Source organism: Carettochelys insculpta, chromosome 6 (genome assembly GCF_033958435.1).
Source record: "Carettochelys insculpta isolate YL-2023 chromosome 6, ASM3395843v1, whole genome shotgun sequence".
In the NCBI taxonomy this organism is placed as follows: domain Eukaryota; kingdom Metazoa; phylum Chordata; order Testudines; family Carettochelyidae; genus Carettochelys; species Carettochelys insculpta.
Genome location: NC_134142.1, coordinates 54,558,202 through 54,578,911, shown reverse-complemented (window position 1 = coordinate 54,578,911; position 20,710 = coordinate 54,558,202). Strand labels below are relative to the sequence as shown.

General features: G+C 39.1%; 1 protein-coding gene across 2 annotated transcripts in view; it reads left to right on the top strand.

Moving 5' to 3' along the window:
- The window catches only part of DPH6 (diphthamine biosynthesis 6), a 379,645-nt gene extending 359,562 nt beyond the window's left edge, over positions 1–20,083 (top strand). The window contains exon 15 of one of the 2 annotated variants that reach the window (XM_074996924.1): positions 19,772–20,083. In XM_074996924.1, the coding sequence (XP_074853025.1) occupies positions 19,772–19,887 (116 nt within the window). In that variant the 3' untranslated portion in view covers positions 19,888–20,083. The remainder of the gene's footprint in view (positions 1–19,771) is intronic. The other variant, XM_074996925.1, reaches the window with a different exon arrangement.
- The last annotated feature ends 627 nt before the right edge of the window (positions 20,084–20,710 follow it).

The window sequence follows — 20,710 nt, the reverse complement described above, 5'->3', positions numbered from 1 at the left end:
TTTTATTAAGGTAGGGTAGAAATGGCTGCTGGGTGGACATTGTCACCTTTAGTTAACGTGTGTGGACCAGCATAGAACCGTACATACTACCTCTTAGCAGAATTGGTTCTGCAGTGCTAAAACGAGTAACAATGTATTTTTATGTGTGAAGAGTATGTGTGTTTCTACACATACCTACCAGTGTATATGTGGGCATGGTATCTAATTGCCTTTCTCTTGCACCTAACCCTGTCTCCATTAATGGCTACCTGTGTCCAGTGGAGCTATCAATATTCCACATTCCTGAACAGCTTTACACATTTTTTCTAATGCAATCACACTGCCAGATAGATGTTTCCTTCTTTTTACTCCTTAGAATTAAGCTTGGCTTTTCGTCCAAGTTGGGCAATATTTAGACCTGCCACACTGACAAGTTTGAGTACCAGTCTTTCATCCAAGGTTTTCAACAATAGCAGAGCTAGCCAAATATAATCCATACAAGGAGCAGATCTGTTGAGTAAGAAGTTGCCATTTTTAAGTAGTCACTTTTCTGATCATAACTCTGCAGATGAGCCATTTCCTTTTTAACTTCTTCTCAGCTGAAGACATTGGGTGGAAAATGCCTATTCACATCAATGTTTTACATTAAAACCCCCAAGGAAAAGGGACTGGTTAGAAGTAAGACAGAGCTAACTCTGCTAACATTATTAGGAAGACTGATCTAACTTCAGCTGCACATTAGCTATACTTAGATAATTCCACAGTAAGAAGAGTTACATCTGTGACTTTAGTCTTTACAAAACAAAACTGCAGTCATGTAGCACTTTAAAGACTAACAAAATTATATATTAGGTGATGACCTTTCATGGGATAGATTCACTTTTTCAGATCTATAGAATTTCCAGACCAGACCCAGATATATAGTACAGAGGGCCAAAAAAATTGCAATAAAAACTGACAAATCAAATATGTGAACTGAAGGAGAGGGTGGGATTAAATCAAATACATGAACTGAAGGAGAGAGTCTTGCTGTTGAAATGCTCACTGACCGGTTTGTGTGTATTGAGATTCCTGATGTTTTCTCTGTGTCCATTCATTCTTTGGCAAAGTGTTTGCCCGGTTTGCACAATGTACATTGTAGATGGGCATTGCTGGTACATAATGGTATACATAAACTGGTCAAGGTACATGAGAATGAGCACGTAATCTGATCTTGTAATTAACGTGGTTAGAACCAGTGATGGTATCCCCAGAATAAATAAGTGGCCAAAGTTGGCAACAGGGTTTGTTGCAAGGAAAAGTTCCAGGGTTAGTATTACTGTGGTTATTGGTGATCACAGACTACACCACCTGGAACTTTTCCTTGTCACAAACCCCATTTCAGTGGAGTGGGCCATTTTGTTAAAGACCTGAGAGTATGCGTCCTACAACAAAGGGCTTTAAAAACAGATTACATAGGGAGATTTGTGAACTGGGCTTCATGTTCAAATTTGACACATTAACACTTGGTATGAACAAAGACAGCAATTATCTCATGCATTACAAGGACTGCTTGTAATGATCTCAGGACTGCAGTTTTGGTTGTTAGAATACAGACAAACTGTCTTTAGTCAGTTGTGACTTTATTTTTACACTTTAATTTAGTATTGTATTGTTGCAATTGGAGATGAAGAAACCTTCATTTCTACTGCCCAGACTACATAGCATATTGAGGCAGAGCTTAAAGCAGGGTGGATTGGCATAAGCAGAAGCCACACATTCTGCAGTTGCATGGACACAAAATTTAGCATAGAACCAATCATTGCTGAACTGTGCCCCAGATTTTGAGATATTGTTATCATTAAAATTATATGTCTGTTCTTCATGGTCATGAAGATAACCTTGAATATGTGAACTACATGTAAATCAGTAGTTTTCCTGAATCTGTAGATATTAATATGATTGACATCAGGATCTGGACCACTAGCTGTCAGCCATGTGAACTGTTCACATTCATTTCAACTGATTGTTAACATTGAAATCTAAACATGTCACTGCATGTGTCAACGTTGTTTACTATTTCTGGGCTGATTATTTTACAGAAGTAGCTGGCTAAGGTGCTTATTCTGCAATCTCAAACTGACCCTTGAAATATCCTCTAGCTAGTTGCCAAAGCTTTCAGTGCCGTCTTCATATTCTACTTGAGTGCAAGTATTATAAATACCCACGTTTTCAGAAATGTATGGTTATGGAGAAAAATACATTAATTTCACCCTTTAATGGTTGTATTGTTCTGTCTCCTAATCATGAAAAAACTCCATTTTGTAACAAAAATGGAATTGTCTCAGCAGAGTGCTACCAAATCCAAGGACCTTGCAACTGAGTTTGTGTCCAGCTTCCCAGAAAATAAATACATCAGGCCTTAAGTGTAACATGCATGCAATGGAGCTGTAACTACTTAATTGAAAAAAAAATCTCTCAATCTAATCACTTTTGTGCATGAGTTATATTTAGTCCACGAACTCCTCATGATTCATGCACAGAAGTATGTACTTAATGATAAGACCCCCAAGGAGTTAGTTGATAGAATAATCTGCATTACTGAAGAAAAAATCAGAAGTGTGCTTTTTAATTCTTTACAAGAAAAAAAGTGTGATGTGTGTCAAAATATAACACTGACTCTTAGTTTTTAAAACAATATCCAAAATTTACGTATCCATTGGCTGGTTCGACTGGATATCTGTAATGTATAGTCTTGATCTAATAATGGCTAATTATGCAGCTGTTTATCAGCTCATTTGAAACATTTTGAAATTCAGTCTAGCTCAGCAAATTGGTGCGCTTAAGGCATTTCTACATTCTAAGAAATTATAATATTCCCAGAAGGCAAAGAATTAATAATAAAAATCCTCTTTTGTAAAAGATTATCATTGCAGAGCAAATGGAGCAGATCTTCCCTATCCCGCTGCATTTAATATTCTCATTTTTTCCCCTGAAAGTTTGATGGAAAGACTATGTGAGGATCACTGTTTTATTAACTTGTTAAGAGACACATTTACTGAACCAGTGCAGCATATTGATTTCAGTATCTGCCATATAGTAGGGAGCCAGTAGTAGCACACGCCTTTTTAACATTTCCATTTTGGGACCAAAGTACTCTTTAGAATACTTATCAGTCTTCTATTAACTATTCTAAAAGGGTGTTTTCTTGCTTATAAGCACTTATTTGATGATCATTGAACACTTCCACAAACATTTTCTTACTTACATGAGTAACCCCTCTGAGACAGCTGGGAGTACGCATGTGAGGGAAAGGGTACAGAATCATACTCATAGTTTACATCATTCTAATAGAAATGATCAGTGCTGGTCAATGGGTCTAAAGCTCGATAGTCAATTGATTAGAGAAATGAACATGACATACAGTCTTCCCCTGCCTTACGAGGGTAATTCATTCCTGAAAAACTCCTCTTAGGGCAAATTCTTGTAAGTTGAAAATGTAATTACCATTAATTTCAATGGGAAAAAATTTTAAGCATTCCTGAGCCCCAAAATTTACACCCATTTACACTAAAACAACACCAAATCCCATTAAAATGAACACAATTACTTCAATAGTTAACATTGGTTATCATAACACAACCTAACAAGGCATTTTCCCTTCATTAATTACGCTACAATATGTCTGTTTACCTGCAGAGACAGGGGAATGGAAATCGAAGAGTGCCTGGGAGGGGGGCGCAAAGCCAGGAACTGCCCGCAGCTGCAGAAGTGGAGCCGGTGCAAGGGGGCGGGCAGGCCAGAGCAGAGCAGGGCACGGGGACGCAGCCCAGCCTGAGCGCAGCTTAGGTTAAGTGGGGAGGGGGCAGTGTCAGGGGTTGGCCGCATGGGGAGCTAGGCAGGCACAGAAGGCCCCCAGTTGGCAGGGGGTGATGTCTCACTCATGCAGGGCTGAGCAGCAGAGAGGCCCCTCCAGCAGCAGCCGAGGCACTAAATGCAAAGGAACGCTACAGGCAGCAAGTGGCGCCCGAGGCACAGCTGCTCCGGGCGGGCAGCGGTGGCCCCCTCACTGCCCGCGGAGCAAGCAGCAGGGGCAGGGCTGGGATGGGCTGCGTGCCCAGCAGCCACGTCTTGTGGGAGCACCTGGGAGCCCACAGCCACCAGCTGGGCCGGGGTGCACCACTGCTGCAGAGCCGAGGCGGAGACCCAGACCGCCCACAGGTGAAGGCTGGGCCAGGGGCTCTGGGAAACTGCTGCCAGGCGCTGCAGAGAGACACACTGGGCGGGATGCAGCTACAGGTAGCCGTTGCCTGGAGCCGCAGCCTTTCCCCCACTGCAGGGCATCCGCATCCCGCTGAGGCACACAGAATTGAAATCGCTCCTCGCAAATTCGAGGAAATGCCTCGTAAGACGAGGTAGGGGTTTTAAATCAAACTCCTTGTAAACTTGAATTCTCATAACCCAAATGGGTGTATCTTGGGGTATGACTGTACTTGACAGATAGTTTTCTTTGTGATCAGATATCAAAGATTATTCAGCTAATCCATTGTGCAACCTGTGGTTTGGACCCTGAAAGTCATTTCATATTTCATAGCCTCTCATGCTGTACATTAGCATTGTCTTCATAGCTGATTTGGAATATTTTTGAAAACTGCCTGTAGCAAACTGGATTGAAATAATTAAGATTCCTTTCGCGCAGTTCTTCCAATCCATTGTCCTGCATACCTATTAACTTAGTGAAACCCCTACACATTTTGGAGGAATAAAAGATGTCTAGTTAGTTTATGGTTTCTTCTAATATTCTTATGATCACAGTAATTCATCTAAACATTGCATGATTAGTACATTGAGAAAAAAAATCAAAACTAAGAGAGCACAAAGGTGTCTGTGACCCTTCATCCTCCAAAGAGAGTGATCTATCTAGGCAGGGCTTGACATCATTGGGAGACACTGTGTTGAACTAATTTCCATATGTCTGCACTTTATCAGGCTTGTGGAAAAATAGAAAATTCCACTTTTTCAGCTGAATGTGTTGATCTCTCCATGGTCACAAACTTAATAGTTCAGCTCCATCCTCCCACTCAAAGAAGTAATTTATTCTTGCTTTGGGACTAAGCAGAGAGACACTTAAGTGTTTCTCTATTGTTTTTTATTCCAGAAGGCCAGTGGCACTTTGGACAGAAAGGCTCAGCAGTTCTTAAACTTAGATTTTTGTGCATGTATGTGAATTGTAAATTATTGGGAGTGAATCTGAGATGGAAGGGAACAGTGGGTTACTGTGAATTTCTGCTCATGATTCAGTTTGAAACATAAGAATGCTTGATTCCGTCTACTGTACATCTTAATCAAATATGCAAAGGTGTAAACAACAATTTGTATATTCATACTATTAGAACTCTTGAGTTTTATGATTACAGGATTTTTTTTTCAAACCCCTTAAGACATGACTTTTGAATTTATTCATGTCTCATGCTTGGCTTTAGAAATTCTAACTCTCTCCCTGGACTAAAATACACATTCCTGTCTATTAAAAATCTTAGTACAAAGGTTTTGCTGTGTTGGTGTTTTGCAGAATAAAAGTAGCAAATACTATAATAGACCATGAAGAATATAATTCAAAGTTAACCTTCGTTATCTTCATCCTTACATTTTAAATAAATATGTAGATGTAGCCTAGGAACAGAATTTCTGACACAAATTGTCACACATTTACAAGTCATGAAGGTTTTACCCTTCCTTTTATCAAAAAGATTGAATTAATATTATATTTATTAATATTGTGTGCAAAGGAATCTAAACGGGTGGGCTGTGTTTATTCCTACAAATATAGTGAAGTGTTTTGTAGATACAGACACAACCATTTGATATGATATAAATCTCCATAAAAGGCTCTCTAGCCCTGTCTTTGCTTGAACTCTCAGAAATCCAACAGAGCTTACAATAACAGTAATATTTTGAATTCGGACTCTGCTCTTCTTTTGTAGATCTCAAAGCGCTTTACAAAGGTGGATAAGTATTATTATCCCCTTTTAAAGGCAAAGAAACCAGGGACTTTAAAGTCCTAATTTTAAGAGGTGCTCAACACATCCAGCTACAACCAAAAGCAACAGGAGCTGTAGTTGCACAGCAGTCTGATAATCATGCATCAAGGCCCCGATTCTGCATGGCACTTGGTCATGTGCTTGCTTTTAGTTACATGCAGTCTCACAGCAAATCAACAGCAGAACTGTGAAGAGAAACTGTAACTCTTGGCACTTATTCCTGTACCTGTTCCCCTGGACCACTCGCTGATCATTCTACAGAAGGTGCTGTATGAAATGTGGAGTCATTTTTGTTTCTATTATAGATAAAGTAAAATAACAGATTAGGAGAGATTAAATACAAGGGCACTCATTTGAGAAATTTTGACAGTATCTGCAGTATGCAAGTGAAGCAGAAGTAGTTTATGGCATGTACAGAGTTTCAAGATGGAATTACAGTTCTAGTAATCATCAGTTCCCCTTCTCCTCTGTCAGTTTTTTGGTTAATGTATTGCATGGAAGAGACTTACGGGGCAAGTTTTATAAGCTTTCAATAAAAATATAACTACTGTTGTATTAAATTACTTAAGTTGTAAACCATTGTAAAAAAGGGAGAAAGATTTTATTGACATGGAGGGAGAAAAAAATTATTATGATGGAGTGAAAAATGTATTGTGCTGATTACCACAGAGTTTTTGCCTAGTTTAACATATTATAAATCTTCAGCAGTCCATGATAGTGAAACTGTCTATGAGAGGATTTCTTAAAAAAAATTACTGGCCCGTCCTTTGAGAAAAATGAAGGCACGATAGGATTTATAATTTGCAAACAAGTCAGCAGAGTTCTTACAGCAAACAAAAAATGTCAAAGGGTCAAAGGGGTAAGAATGGTGACACAGCTAAGGATCAGTGAATTAATTTAAAACTTCCAGATTTCCCCTGAGAGAGAAAGCTGGAACTCTGGAAAAATAAATAACCAACCTCTATATTTTCAAAAAATAGTTTACTACTTTAATATTTTGTTTTATTGCTTATAGTAGACCAAGAAACCTTTAATTTTAAATCAGGATACAGATCTATGTATTGGTTGAAAATTTAGATTTACCTAACCTAGTTCCTACAACAAGAAGAAAATGCATCTTACAGAGATTGATTTATTCTGCATGAGCCGGTGATACACACATGTATAGATCCAGTTAATATTGTTAACTGTTTTTTCCCTCTGCTTCCCTATACTGTTAAAATTTTTAAAGGGTAGATTTTTTTGATGAACTAAACAAAAAAAATCTTAAGCTTCTTCATGTGTCACCTTTTCAGGCTTTAGGGCTTTAATAACCACAGGTGATCTCATGACAGGCTGCAAGAGAGATTGCTGTGCCCAGCAAAGTGATTTGGCAAAAATTCAGCTCAACTGAGCTTGTTTTTATTTCTCTCCTTCCTTTCCACATGTGCCTTGTGCACAGAAGCAAAAGGAGATTTTCAGTGACTTTCTCTACCTCCGAACAAAAAAGCAGTCATGTGGCACTTTAAAGACTAACAAAATAATTTAATAATGATATATATAATTTAATGTATGATATATAATATATTTAATAATTATATATATTCAATAAATTATTTTGTTAGTCTTTAAAGTGCTGCATGCCTGCTTTTTGTTTTGATAGAATACAGATTAACATGGCTATCTGGCTCTCTCTCTGTCACTTTCTCTACCTCAGTACAACTAAAAAACAAACTTCAGAAAGTGTTTTAGAAAATTATAGTTAATTCATAAAACAAAAAACAGTCACGTAGCACTTCAAAGATTAACCAAATAATGTATTAGGTGATGCACTTTCCTGGGGCAGACCCACTTCCTCACTGTAACTATAGTTAATTCAGTTAAGATAAAGTTGTGTTGGTAGATCACTGGCATTGTAATACCACTGGAGAACACAGCCCCATTCTGAGATGATTTTAGGGCCTTCTGTAGGCTGTCTTTCTTATTACCATATTCCATAACACAAGAAGGTATGATGTTCACTGACAAGTTAAGGCCCATGGCACAGATGATCAGTGCTGACCGAAGAAGGGTTACATGGACATCTTTGCTTTACTTTGAAACTGACATCCCTTATTGGACACTTTCATACCCTCTAGCAGTCCTGCAACATTGTTAAAACCTGATATTGTATCAGATCACATCTTTTCAGAAATAGGTAGAAGAATATAGCACAACCTTGTTTCATTGTGCCTCATGGCTTGGCTTTTTGTTTGTGGGGGGAAGGTTTCTAGCCAAGATAAAGGTCATCTCTCCATCACTCACTCTTCATGTTTCTTAAAAGTGATTAGAACGTCACATCAGTTTTGTTTCTAAGCAGTCTCAGTTTCATTAATCCAATATCTGTTTCAGCTAATGTCCGCTTATAGTTATTGGTAGAGGTGTGGTTTAAGGCTCTAGAACTTGTAATTCTCTTGGGTCAGTGTCTTGAAATGGTTTGACGTTACTTAATCATTATTAGTCTGTGTTGGCGCTGTGTCACGGAAGCAGTGTAGGTAGAAATCTTGTTCGATGCAGAAAAGACCCCTTCAGGAGAAGGTCAGTTCTGGACAGGCTTTTTACATTTACTTTAAGCGTACTCCATTTAGTATATTGTAGTTTACTTTCCCGTATATGTGGTGACAAATCTGATCAGTTTGCAAAAATTATAGCAGTCAATGTAATTTGTGTAATGCTAAAAGATTCTTCATTGAAGTCCAGTTTTAAAAATAGATGACTGAGATCCCTACAATATATGTTGCCAGTCTTTTTTATAATTGCAACTTCACCAGGATCTTGTTCTCTCTTAATAGTTATGTTACAAATTGTCTCCAGTTATAAAGCCTTTTGTTATAGAATCTAATATTTGGTATATAGCACTAGGTTTTTGAGCTTTCATAGGGTTATAGAACAAACCCAAGATTCTTCTCTGTTTTCTTGAGACTGCCAGCAAGGATGACACGTAGGCTGTTAATCAGAATAGGATGGAGCATCATCTATGTGATGGACTGGCCAGAGATGCAAGGGGTGAATTTGTCTGTTGACTCAGCCACAAACTTCCTGTGTGATGTTGGGAAACCACAAAATCTTTCTGTGTCTCAGTTACTCATCTGTCAATGAGGACAAAATTTCTTTTTTCCTACAATCTGTCTTACCTCATTTCATTGTAAGTTCTTTGGTGCAAGAACTGTGTTTTGTTATGTGTATGTTCAGTGCTAGCACAATGACACTCTAATCTTGTTTGGGGCCCGTAGACACTACTGTCATACAGTCTATATTGCTAAGAATTTGGAGCTAGGTATGTGAATATAGCCTAAGATTTGACAATTCCTTACATCTGGCATTTGGCTGGTTTTGGATGCAGCTGTATACCTCTCCCTGTTGCATCCCTCCAGGTAGTTGGCTAACAAATATGTCTTACTTTACTAGAAGCCAACGGAGGGACTTCTTCTATTCTAGCTTTTGATGAGGTATGTGAGATGTTCCTCTTCCCCTTCTGTCCATGGAACATGTTAGTGCAGTAATTTTCACTCCTCCTCTCTGGAGGCCATAAGATTGGAGCTAAGATTTTTTATTCTCTCTACCTTCTCTTTCATGATTATGGGGAGCAAAGGGGACCTATATGCTCAATATGTGCCAGGCAGCAATTGATCTTTTCATCCAAACTCAAATATTGCTAATATTTAGGAAATATGTATTTGCCTGCCCTCACTAGTGACTTAACCAGGACTCCTACACCTTATTTCATATCAGTCTTGAGATACAGTAGTAATGAATTCTGACATTAACAGGCTGCTTCTGAGTTTGACGGAAGGCTGTGTATTCCAAGACCAGTCTCCTGAGCCATCCATGCATTTTTCCAGACATCTTTGATTAAACTGCAGCATGAAGTCAGATCTGCATCAATAGAAATGACCTGCAGCAACCTAATCGGGTTTTAACATGTTCCAATGTAGTTTTATTTTGGTTTGTCATTTTATTCTAGTGTGGTAGATTGATTTAAAGCTTCAGAACAGTAAACATCTTGAAATAACTTCAGTAGCTTGCACATGGGACTATATATATATGTGAACTAGAGATAACTGACCAGCTCATTCAGTGGTGTACATCAGTGTAGCTCTAATGTATAGCATGTGAGGCTCTGGCGTCATAACTAAAAAGCATTACTCATTCAGTGTTATTTTATATTATCACCTGTTAATTTGAAGAATAAAAGGTGTTCTTTGTACTGCTTGTTATGTATGGCTCCCTGTAGCCATCAGACAGTTAATTGTTGAACCAAAAATATTTTTCAGACACATTTTTCTGTTGTTTACAGGCCAAAGACTACACCAAATACATGCATGTGCCAGAGTTACACATGAATGGTCCAAGTTAGATTACATTGTCTCAAATCTCATGTTTCCAAAGACCGCAGATTTCAGAGAGTACTTAGCAGAGTGGATGAACAAACCAACAAATTTGAATTTATACAGAACATATCATCCTGAGATGTCAAAGCACTTAACAAACACTGTTACAACCAAGTCCATGTGTAACCACTGAAGGACATATTTGCTTCAGTATGTCTCATGACAGCTTCTCTTAAAAAATATTTAAGTGAAGTTAACACTTGTGAAAGGTGCCAGATTGACAGCTCTGGAGATAAAAGTCCTTGATTTACCAGCAGGCATACACAGAGCTTCCCACACAGTGCTCCACCAATGTTTCCCAGTGCTTACCTGAAGGGCATAGCTACCAACTGTCCCAAATTTAGCAAATCTGTGCCAGGTAGTTTCAGTGTCAGTCCATGCTCTGAGATTCTGGGCCATGGTAAGTAGCTGTAACTCAGCCACAGAGGTGAAATAAGTGCTATCATCACTGTTATGTGTGTTATTTCATTTGATAATTTTGGGGTAAAATTTCAACTTGCTGCTAAATATGTATCCCCATGCTCATTCATTTCCACACAGAAAAATCTGCATGTCAACACAGGACAGGTATTTGTGTGAGTGAACAAACAGTAAGTTGTGCTGCTTGCTCGAGCTGCAGAGGCAAATCCAATTTCTGTGTGAGCAGGCCTGCTGATGGAGTGGGGGGCAAAGAGGACAGTTGCCTTGGTGCCTGGTGTTTCAAAGGGGCCCAGAGCTCTGGCCACCTCTGCAGCTACTTTGGCAGCAGTTTCAGCCAGCGGTCTCGGGCCTTTGAAGTACTGCAACAACATAGCTCTCCCACTTTGCGCAGCAGTGGGGAAGGGAAAGAGGGCCCCAGTGCTGCAGTCTGGGTTGTGCTAAGAGCTGACTGCCCTAGGTTCTGCCTTTCTACTATTGGCTCCTCCCCTTCTAGGGGCATAGAGCCAAGGCCCCACCCACCTTGCCCCAGGGCCCACAGTGGCTGTTCACCCCCCGTGTATGAGCGAACAAGCAGTGCAAATACTGCAAATGATTTTTAGAAGCCCACAAAACAATTGTTCCTTACATTTGTAAATATTTGTAATAATCTGCCTCTATTCATAACTCATCTCGACTTGGTAGCATTGCTGCCCAGGGACTGAATACAGCTTAATAACCATATTTCTCTTGAGGAGAGAGAACTTTATGTAGGCTTGAGGACTGTGGAAGATGATATTAAGAAAATAGGCTTGCAATCTATCCACTTTGCCATGTCTTCAAGGAAAAATGGAAAATTTCACTTTTCAGATCCGGTGTCCCCTCAGCAATTTTACACAATAAAGTTTGGTTCCGCCTATCTCCTGGATATTATATTTACCCTCCTTTGTGAGTATTGGAAGAGACTGTTTAAGTGTTTCTTTACTTTGTGTAGAAGGTTAATGACATCTTCAACAGTAGTGCACATTTTGTGTAGGCTGACTATCTACAGTACCTTTATGTAGGACAAAGCTAAATATGGCACATTGAAGCAAAGACTGTTACATGCTGTTGCTGTGCTATTTTCTAAATTACAGCCAGCAGCTTGAAAAAAAATGATAATGAAAGCAAGAACTTAATTTTGTCTCTTAAAAAATAGCCATAACTAACATACAGAGAAGCTTGGCATACATTTGTTTATCTTTAGAAGAATCACATTTCTTTCTGTGACCTGTCATAGATATGCATGATAAAATACCTAATTTGACTGGTTCTGTGTATTATAGAAGATGATTTTACATATATCCAGAGAGAGCTATGTGGGGCATAAATATGTTAAAAATGTTATTTAAGATTCTAATTACAGTTGTTAAAAATATCCATAGGAAAAGTGTGTCATTGTGGTTATTATCTTGATTGATTTTCTTACTCCTACAACAATGTAGGTGCATCTGGCAAATTTATATTAGAGCTTCGTGAAACATTCCTATCAAACCTCAAGTCAGGCTTACGTTTGAATTTTGATACATTCAGTCCACGTATTTAGGGAGAGGATGTCAAGCAGCAGAGGAATTTATGAACCACAGTCAAGGTCCTCCCACAGCTAGCCTCGTTCTCTTTCTCGAGCCAGTCTGTCATAGGAATTAGAGATTGCAAAAACCTGTTAGCTCAACTAGTCTAGCCCTTTACCAGTGAAGGAATGTTCTCTGTACTATATTATTTAGACCTTTGTCAACTCTAATTTTAAATGTCCCTAGTGACATAGTTTCCTCCTCCATGTACTAATATAGCTCATTCTCAGGATGTTTTTCTTGATATTCTGTGCCTTCATTTATATGTTTCATACATACCCTGTACCAATCTGTTATTCCTCTCTGCTTGATGTTTAAATCTCTTTCAACATTTCTGCTTCGTATGGAGCACCCTACCTCCCCTGAGGTTTAGCATAGTAGCTAGGGGAAGTTCCCCAACTACTGCACTAAATTTCATGGGCGGCTGTGTGTGGTCTTATGTTTAGTGTTGCAGGAGCAGGAATGGAAATGTGTTTCCTTCCCCTCCTGCCCTTGAGGACCCACTCCTCCTTAGGAAGGGAGGGGTAGTGCCTAATCTTACAATTAAACCACAAAAAATACAAGAGGAGAAAGACTTCTCCATGGCACCCTCTTAAAGAACTATGGATAGGGACCATAGCCCCTGAAAACGTCATCAAAAGTCTTACTTAACTCACAAGGATGTTCTTAGGTTACATTGTGGTGCCTCACATTGAAATTGTGCATAAGTCGTAAGTGCTGTTACTAATTGTGTCTGGAAGAGGGACAGAGCAAAGGCCCCAAAGAAGAAGGAAAGGAAGTGAGATTCTCTCAGAAGTTTAAGTTAGTCACAATCAAACCTTCAGATGAACAGAATGGGGTTGCTTTCCTCCCATCCCCATCTGACATGAATTACAGGGTTGAATAAGTGAAAATGATCATAAACCAAGCCCTGCAGAGTGTGCAAAGCACTAATTAACACCCCCAGTGAGTAACTTCTCCGAAACTGGTCTTTAAGCAAACTTTACTCGAAAAAACAAAATAAATTAACTTGGCGGCCTGATAAAAGAGAATCATTGCCAATGCTGACAGGCCCACAATTGAACCAGCTCTAAAAATAACTTTATTTCTATTTAATTTCTTTAAGATGTTGAAAAAATTATTAGCTTCAAAAAAATCCCACTTTCTCAGTCAAGTGACTCAGTTCTGGGAAAGCAACATTCTTGTAAATGTTCACACCTGCCTGCTCCCTAAATGTGCCCTTTTCCCTCCCACCCCCTGTCAGCAGAAAGGAAAGGAAGTTGGTCAGACTGGCAAAGGAGTGGACACCTTTGGGGTCCTTCAGAAGCAGGAGGCTGGTGAGGCCTTCTGATGTTGGCCCTGGTCCCACCCCACCATCAGCTTTGTGGATGGTGTTGGAACCCATACAGGGCAAGGAGGATGGATACCTCAGCCACTCAATGTACGTTTTGGGGGATGGAGAGTCATTCGTCTCTCCTTCTCTGCATAAAGCCTTTGTGGTCCCATATAAAAATTAAGTATGTGCATTTTGGTAGTGTCCCATCAGGTTCAGTGTCATACAAACAGAAATAGAGACAATCCTTTGGAACTGGGATCAGTGTGAATCACTAGTGCAGCAGCTCTGAGAATCTGCACTGGTACTTCCTGTTCAAAGTTTATTCTCATTTTCATCTTAAATCCTGACTTAGTGCGGCTCCCAAGTAGAAGTTAGTTTCCGGCTTCACCCTAATCCCTGGTGGACGTTTGTCACAAATGTCACCACATCAGAAAACCACCTAACAATTCACCAGGATTGGAAGCCTCTGATCCAGAGCAGAGCGCCAGGCAGTGAACACCAAGGTGGTGGAAGTTCAGAATGGAAGTGTGTTAGGAAGAAACTTGCACAGTACCCAGAGACCTCCGCTGTGCCCAACCTGCCTTCTCATGAGTGCCAAATGTGAAGCAGTCTGAAGGATGAAAAATTATAGGTTGAATAATAATTAGCACATATATGGTGCTTTACAAATGGCAATTCACCCCTAAACTCCCATGAGAGTTAGGGAAATCAGCATTAGCTTCACGTTACAGATGAAAAACAGACAAAGATCTTGTGACTGACACAAGGGCTAAGGATAATTAGTTCTATAAGTGGGACAAGAAATCAGGAGTTACTGGTACCTATACCTGTGCTACAATACCATTTTTTTGTGTGTTTAGTAATTGTAAAACCCTCTTGCTCTGAATATTGTTTTTAAGGTTACTGATTGCAAAAGTTTATGATCCCAACTTTAACAGCTTGAAATTAAAATATAAAAACATATATTTATGGTTCGATTTTCCATAGACTTACGGGTTGCTTAGTCCTTTTCAAAAGCTGGTCACTTTGGGACCAGCTGGTACCAAAATGGGAGCAGAGCACTTTTGAAAATCTGCCCCCAGCTCTATGGAGCTTAGCAGTTTTGAAAATCCTGCTCATATACTCTACAAGGGAAATGTCCAACATGACTGATTTTTAAAATATCTTTAGGAAAGTGAAGGGAAAGAGATGATAAAGGGCTAATGAAAATTAAGAATTAAAGCATATAAAATATCCAGATTTTTCTTTAAAAAACTTCAAGTTAATAGGAGAAGAATCACTGCAGGTCATTCTTCGGGAAACATTTACTTTTATTTCACTTTTTCCAGTAGATTTTTCTTTTAAGGTAGTTTTTATTTAATAGGTTCAGTGCTAGTTCTGAGAAAGAAGATTTTAGCCAGAATAAAACAATTAGGTTGTACACATTTTGTTTTGAAATTCTGCATTTATCCAAAATTCATTGTAGGCTTCTAAGAACAAACTTGGAAAATAATGATTTCTCTGGCACACTGGCCTGATTTAAAGAACCAGCAATAAAACCAATTAATATTTCCAAAGTACATATTTTCCTTATTTTCCTTTCCTGGCACTGTTGTTAGCCCCAGAGATAATCAGTTGAATCTTTGTTTAAAAGGCTTCAAGCTTTCTCATGCTTCAGCTTTTCATTGCACTGCTTGATCATTCAGGGAACAGGCTTGTTCCAGACAGCTTTAATTAAACTGTGCTGTGAAACCAAATATAGATCAATGGAAATGATCCATAACAAGAGGCTAATCATGTATTTAACAGCGTTCAGTCCAGTTCAATCACCTTCTACCATTTCTGTGGCTTTACATTCACGTGACAAAGACTGAATATGTGTACGTATTTTTTTTAAATTCATCCCATTAATGGCCATATGCTTCAGCTTTATGGGAGATGAGAACTGTCTGCAATCTGCCAGGGATTTAGGGACATCAATAATTTGTGAATAGTCATGTTGGTACTGGTCGAAGGGTCAAGTGCCCTGCACACCAGGGGCACATCTTGTGGGATTGGAACTCTTACTCGACAGTTAGGAACCTGATCCCCGGTGAGGTTTCTCTTCAAAGTACACGCTTCATGTCAAATCTACACAGCCGAAGCAATAGAGCTTTATTAGCTCAGGGATTTAAAGACCTGAACTAAGTGACGTAAGAATATCTTTTTTGGTTACCAAGAGTAAACTGGTAATATCAAATAGATTTTTATGTTCTGGCTGAAGCACACAATCTTTCTTTCTGCTACCATTCTCCATTTCAACGTGGGATTTTAGTCTGGCTAGTTCTTGCCCATGACAAACCAGTGGGGAGTGCTTGCCTCTAAACGTGTGTCAGGATAATGGCCCTGGTTTTGCGAGCATTGCCCACATCAACAGTGTGACTGCCTTCAGCTCGTGCAAGTAAGGACGGCAGCAGGGTCTTGCTATAGCGGAGGTATAAAGATCATTTTTGTAAAGGTTAAGACTAATTGCCTAAAAGGATGCTTTGGCATTCATGAGGTTGTTTAGCATGAAGACCACCTTTGAAGCAATAGGCTGTGATGTTAGAAAATGCCATGGTAACACGTGAAAGGTGTTAGGTCACTATGAAAGGTCACTGCACTATTGATCTGAATTATCTCCTGTTGTTACCAACAGGACAATAAGAATAAATAGCACTGGCTGGTTGGTTTGAGTCAATTTTGCTTATTTCCGTTTCAGTTCTTTCCACCTTCCTGTGTATTTTCATGTCTCTCTCAATTGTCTCTGGTTTAAGTAGAAAAAACCCTGCTGGCAGTTTAAGCCCCCTGCCTCAACTCTTGTTAGGTGTGGTGGGTGTGGAGACCACCCGTAGAGTTTGTCTGTCATTGACATGGGGGTAACATCAGGTGGAAATGGGAAGAAGTACATGTGGCTGAGCATGCTGTATTTATCACTTTGATAAATGCTTGTTTACTGCTCTTTGAAATGAATCACTAAGTTCTCTATCAGACTAGATTTCATTTATTGTCTTAGCTATTGATTTTATGTATCCTTATTTCTAAGAAAAATATTTACAGGAGTGACACGCAGTGAACAATTAGTTCAGCATGCAGCATTGTAAAAAGCTACTTGAAGTCTTGTCATTTAAGCAAAGAATTGCTTAATAAAATAAATAAATAATGCTGACTAGAGTTGTTATTTATCTAAAGGCATAGTTTGCAGGAAACCTTAAGGATTTGATTTTATTAGTGCCACTTACCACATAATTAAAAATAGTTCTATTAGTAGAAGATAGGATGTAGAAGATCAATTATTGTTTTATTTATAGCAAATAAAATACGTAACATTTGTGTTCTTGAATGATTCAACTATGTCCACTTGAACTGATGCAGTTTCACTGTGAATGCAGTGCCTGTCTCTCCACCCACATACTTTGGCTTACAGTTTTATTCTTGGAGAGCATGAGGTCCATTCTACCATACTGCCAGTGAAATTTCTAGCTGCAGATATTTATCTCCACATTTTTAGAGTGACAAAGTGAACTACAAATCCAAAACAGAATCCTTGCCCACCTAACTACCCAATTTTCACATGTAATAAGATAGCAAGAGGTCCAAGTACCTGGATTTTCATCCATAATTCAATGGAAGGTGAAAAACTTGGGTGCAGATTTTGCAAATGTGATTTGCACGAATAAGAAAATGTGACCCTTTAGACTCAAAGCTCGTCAGAAAGTTTTCCAAAGTAAGTATTTTGGGTCACCACTAAATACCAAAAAAGTTGAGTTCGCTATTAAGTCACCTCCTTGCCAAATATTCTTTTTGAAAATGTTAACCATGTTTCTTGTGATGGTGGCCCTTGGCTACGTGCCTGTGAAAATGAAAGGGGTGGTTTCTAACTGCCTAAAAACCAAAAACTAAAGTAATCTACATTAAGGTATCATTTAAACTGTCTTTTTTTAAATTGAGCTGACACTTTCTGCATACTTTGTACCAATGTCTTTTGAGTCAGCATCACTATGAGGTCACCCAAAATCAGAGTGCAGACTAGAAATGCTAACTGGTCTCTAATTAGAGTGTCACTGCGGAATTGTGGTGATACATAGATTGAGTTGCTTATTACACAGAACATGAAGTCCTTTAACCCTGCAGTGAATATTGATCTTAGGGTTCACCTCTGTCAGTCTTCATCTCTAATGTCAACAATTTACAATGCAAAATAACTCAGTAGCATTTTAGACTGTTCCTCTGGCTGCAACATCTATATGGTAGCATTCCAATTAAAAGGTATACAGATATATTCCTTCTGTTGCTATTCAGTAAAAACAATAGAGGTGAAATCCTGACCCACTGAAATTAGTGGCAACATTCCTATTGATTTTATTCGGGACAGAATTCCACCAAGGACATGTTAACACTTTGTATTTTCACACCCTGACATTCAGAGCAGGGGTTGGGGGTGGACTAAAACTTTACCCTCTTTACATGGCTTATCTAGACAAGAATTTTTTTGTGTGCTGAAGTGGTGATAGAATCAAAGATGCTAAAGACAGAAAGGACCCATTAAATCTAAAGCCTGCAGCCAAGGATCAGTCCCTTCAGTATAATTTTTAGCATGTTTCCAGTAAGATTTCAAAAGTGCTCTGTGACTAGGCTTCTATCATTTTGTTGGGAAGGTTATATATGATTTTCTTAATATTCAGCCTAAATTTGCCATTCCTTAGTTCCATTTCATTAGCCTTCTAATGAGACTTTTTATGCCTCACATAAATTCCACTCCCTCCATGGTGTTTGTACCTTTTAAACTTTTGTAGACTGCTGTCATATTCCCCTTAATCTTCAGATTCTGTACATTTGGTTGTTTTAATTTTTTCATAAATCATTAACTCCCGACTCCTAGGCTATGTCTACACTAGCCAAAAACTTTGAAATGGCCATGCAAATGGCCATTTCGAAGTTTACTAATGAAGCACTGAAATACATATTCAGTGCCTCATTAGAATGCGGGCGGCCACGGCACTTCGAAATTGACGCGGCTCGCCGCCATGTGGCTCGTCCAGATGGGGCTCTTTTTCTAAAGGACCCCAGCTACTTTGAAGTCCCCTTATTCCCATCTGCACATAGGAATAAGGAGACTTCGAAGTAGCCGGGGTCCTTTCGAAAAGGAACCCCGTCTGGATGAGCCATGCGGCGGCGAGCCACGTCAATTTCGAAGTGCCGTGGCCGCCCGCATTCTAATGAGGCGCTGAATATGTATTTCAGCGCTTCATTAGTAAACTTCGAAATGGCTAGTGTAGACACAGCCCTAATGATATTTGTTGCTCTTCTGTGGACTCCTAAAAGCTTTAACTTTATTACAGTTCCTGTGATTTGATAGCTGTAAAGGTATATGGCACTTCAGTTAATTTTAAAGTATCAGAGGGGTAGCTGTGTTAGTCTGTATCCGCAAAAACAAGAAGTCCTGTGGCACCTTACAGACTAACAGTTTTATTTGGAGCATAAGCTTTCATGGGAAAGGCCCACTTCATCAGATGTATTGACAAAGTGGGTCTTTGCCCACGAAAGCTTATGCTGCAATAAATCTCTTAGTTATGTAATGTGCCACAGGACTTATCTTTTTTTTTTTTTTAATTTTAAAGGGGACTTCCTAACACTTTAAACAAAAACCAACGGGTCGTCTGTTTCTTCTGTGATACAACACTGCAACTTTTAATGCAGTGGGGTTCTGTGAATGCAGCAGCAATTGAGCTGGTGGCCATAGATGGCTGTGTACTGAATATTTAAATATGATGAGTAAAAGAGACATTTAGCATGTACAATAACTGAATTTAAACAGACCTCGTATCACCCTCAAGTCACAAATTAAGAAAGAATTAATTGAAATTCGGGTATGTGCTGAGTACCTCTGTTACCTTTGTTAACTAGGCTATTCAGAACTCTACAATTAGCAATTTGATGTGTACATTATTTTTAAAGACAAGACACACTTCTTACAATATAAAACTCATTTGTTGAATAACTAAAACATAAGGACATTCATCATTCATTTTGTTCCTTTTTTAGGACTGCAAGACTACCTAGAAGAGCAGTTGGGTGAGAAAACACCTGCTCTGATTCTGGTACCTGTAGTGGATTTACCTGAAAAGGAAGTTATTCGTATAGCATGCTGGCTGATCTAGTCATTTCTGTGTGATCAGTTGTAGCAAAGCATGTATTCCACGTAGAAGAAAGTGAGGAGAGTTGACTGTACTGACTGTTTTCATTACACATCAAGGTGTACATTGCTTGATTTGGGCAAAGTCTGTCTTAAAGTGTTCACATTTCTTGATGACAAATGACACATTCTAACTTTGGATGAAAAATAAAGATCTTGTTTCAAAATATTGTCCTGTTTTTCTCATTGTTGAAGTGTTTTCTGGCATCTAATTACAACTTCAAGCAGCTCACAAGAGATGGTAATGATTCTGGAATCCTAAGGCCTAGGCACATTGGGCCAGTTGTCAGTTAGAGCTGTTGTTTTGACGATCAGTACATTAGCTCCCACACCCTCAGAAAATTATCATACAGCGTAGTCCATCAAGCTCCCACATGGAACCTGCAAGGAAAATGCAAAAGAGGAAGACCTTGGACAACATGGAGAAAAGTTACTGAGATTGAAGGACAACAACTGGGGTAATCCTGGAGTCAGCTAGAAGTTTTGGCTCAAGGCAGAGTGAAGTTGAGACTTTTAGTTGGCCTATGTGCCACGTGGAGGACAAGGATTAAGTAGTAGTAAGTAGTAGTAAATTAGCTCCAGTACAATCTTGGAGATTTTTTAACTTAATTTTTCACTGGACGTGCTGACTTCAGAAATAGAAGCACGGCACACAGTCTCCCGGAGCACTCTGAGACCTGGCAAGCAGGACTGTTTGAGAGTTGCTTTTTTTCTGCTTCTGTGGTCACAGGCTTATGGCACTGTTGCAAATTAGGCAACCTTTGTCAGCTAAGCCAGAGTCTCAGTTG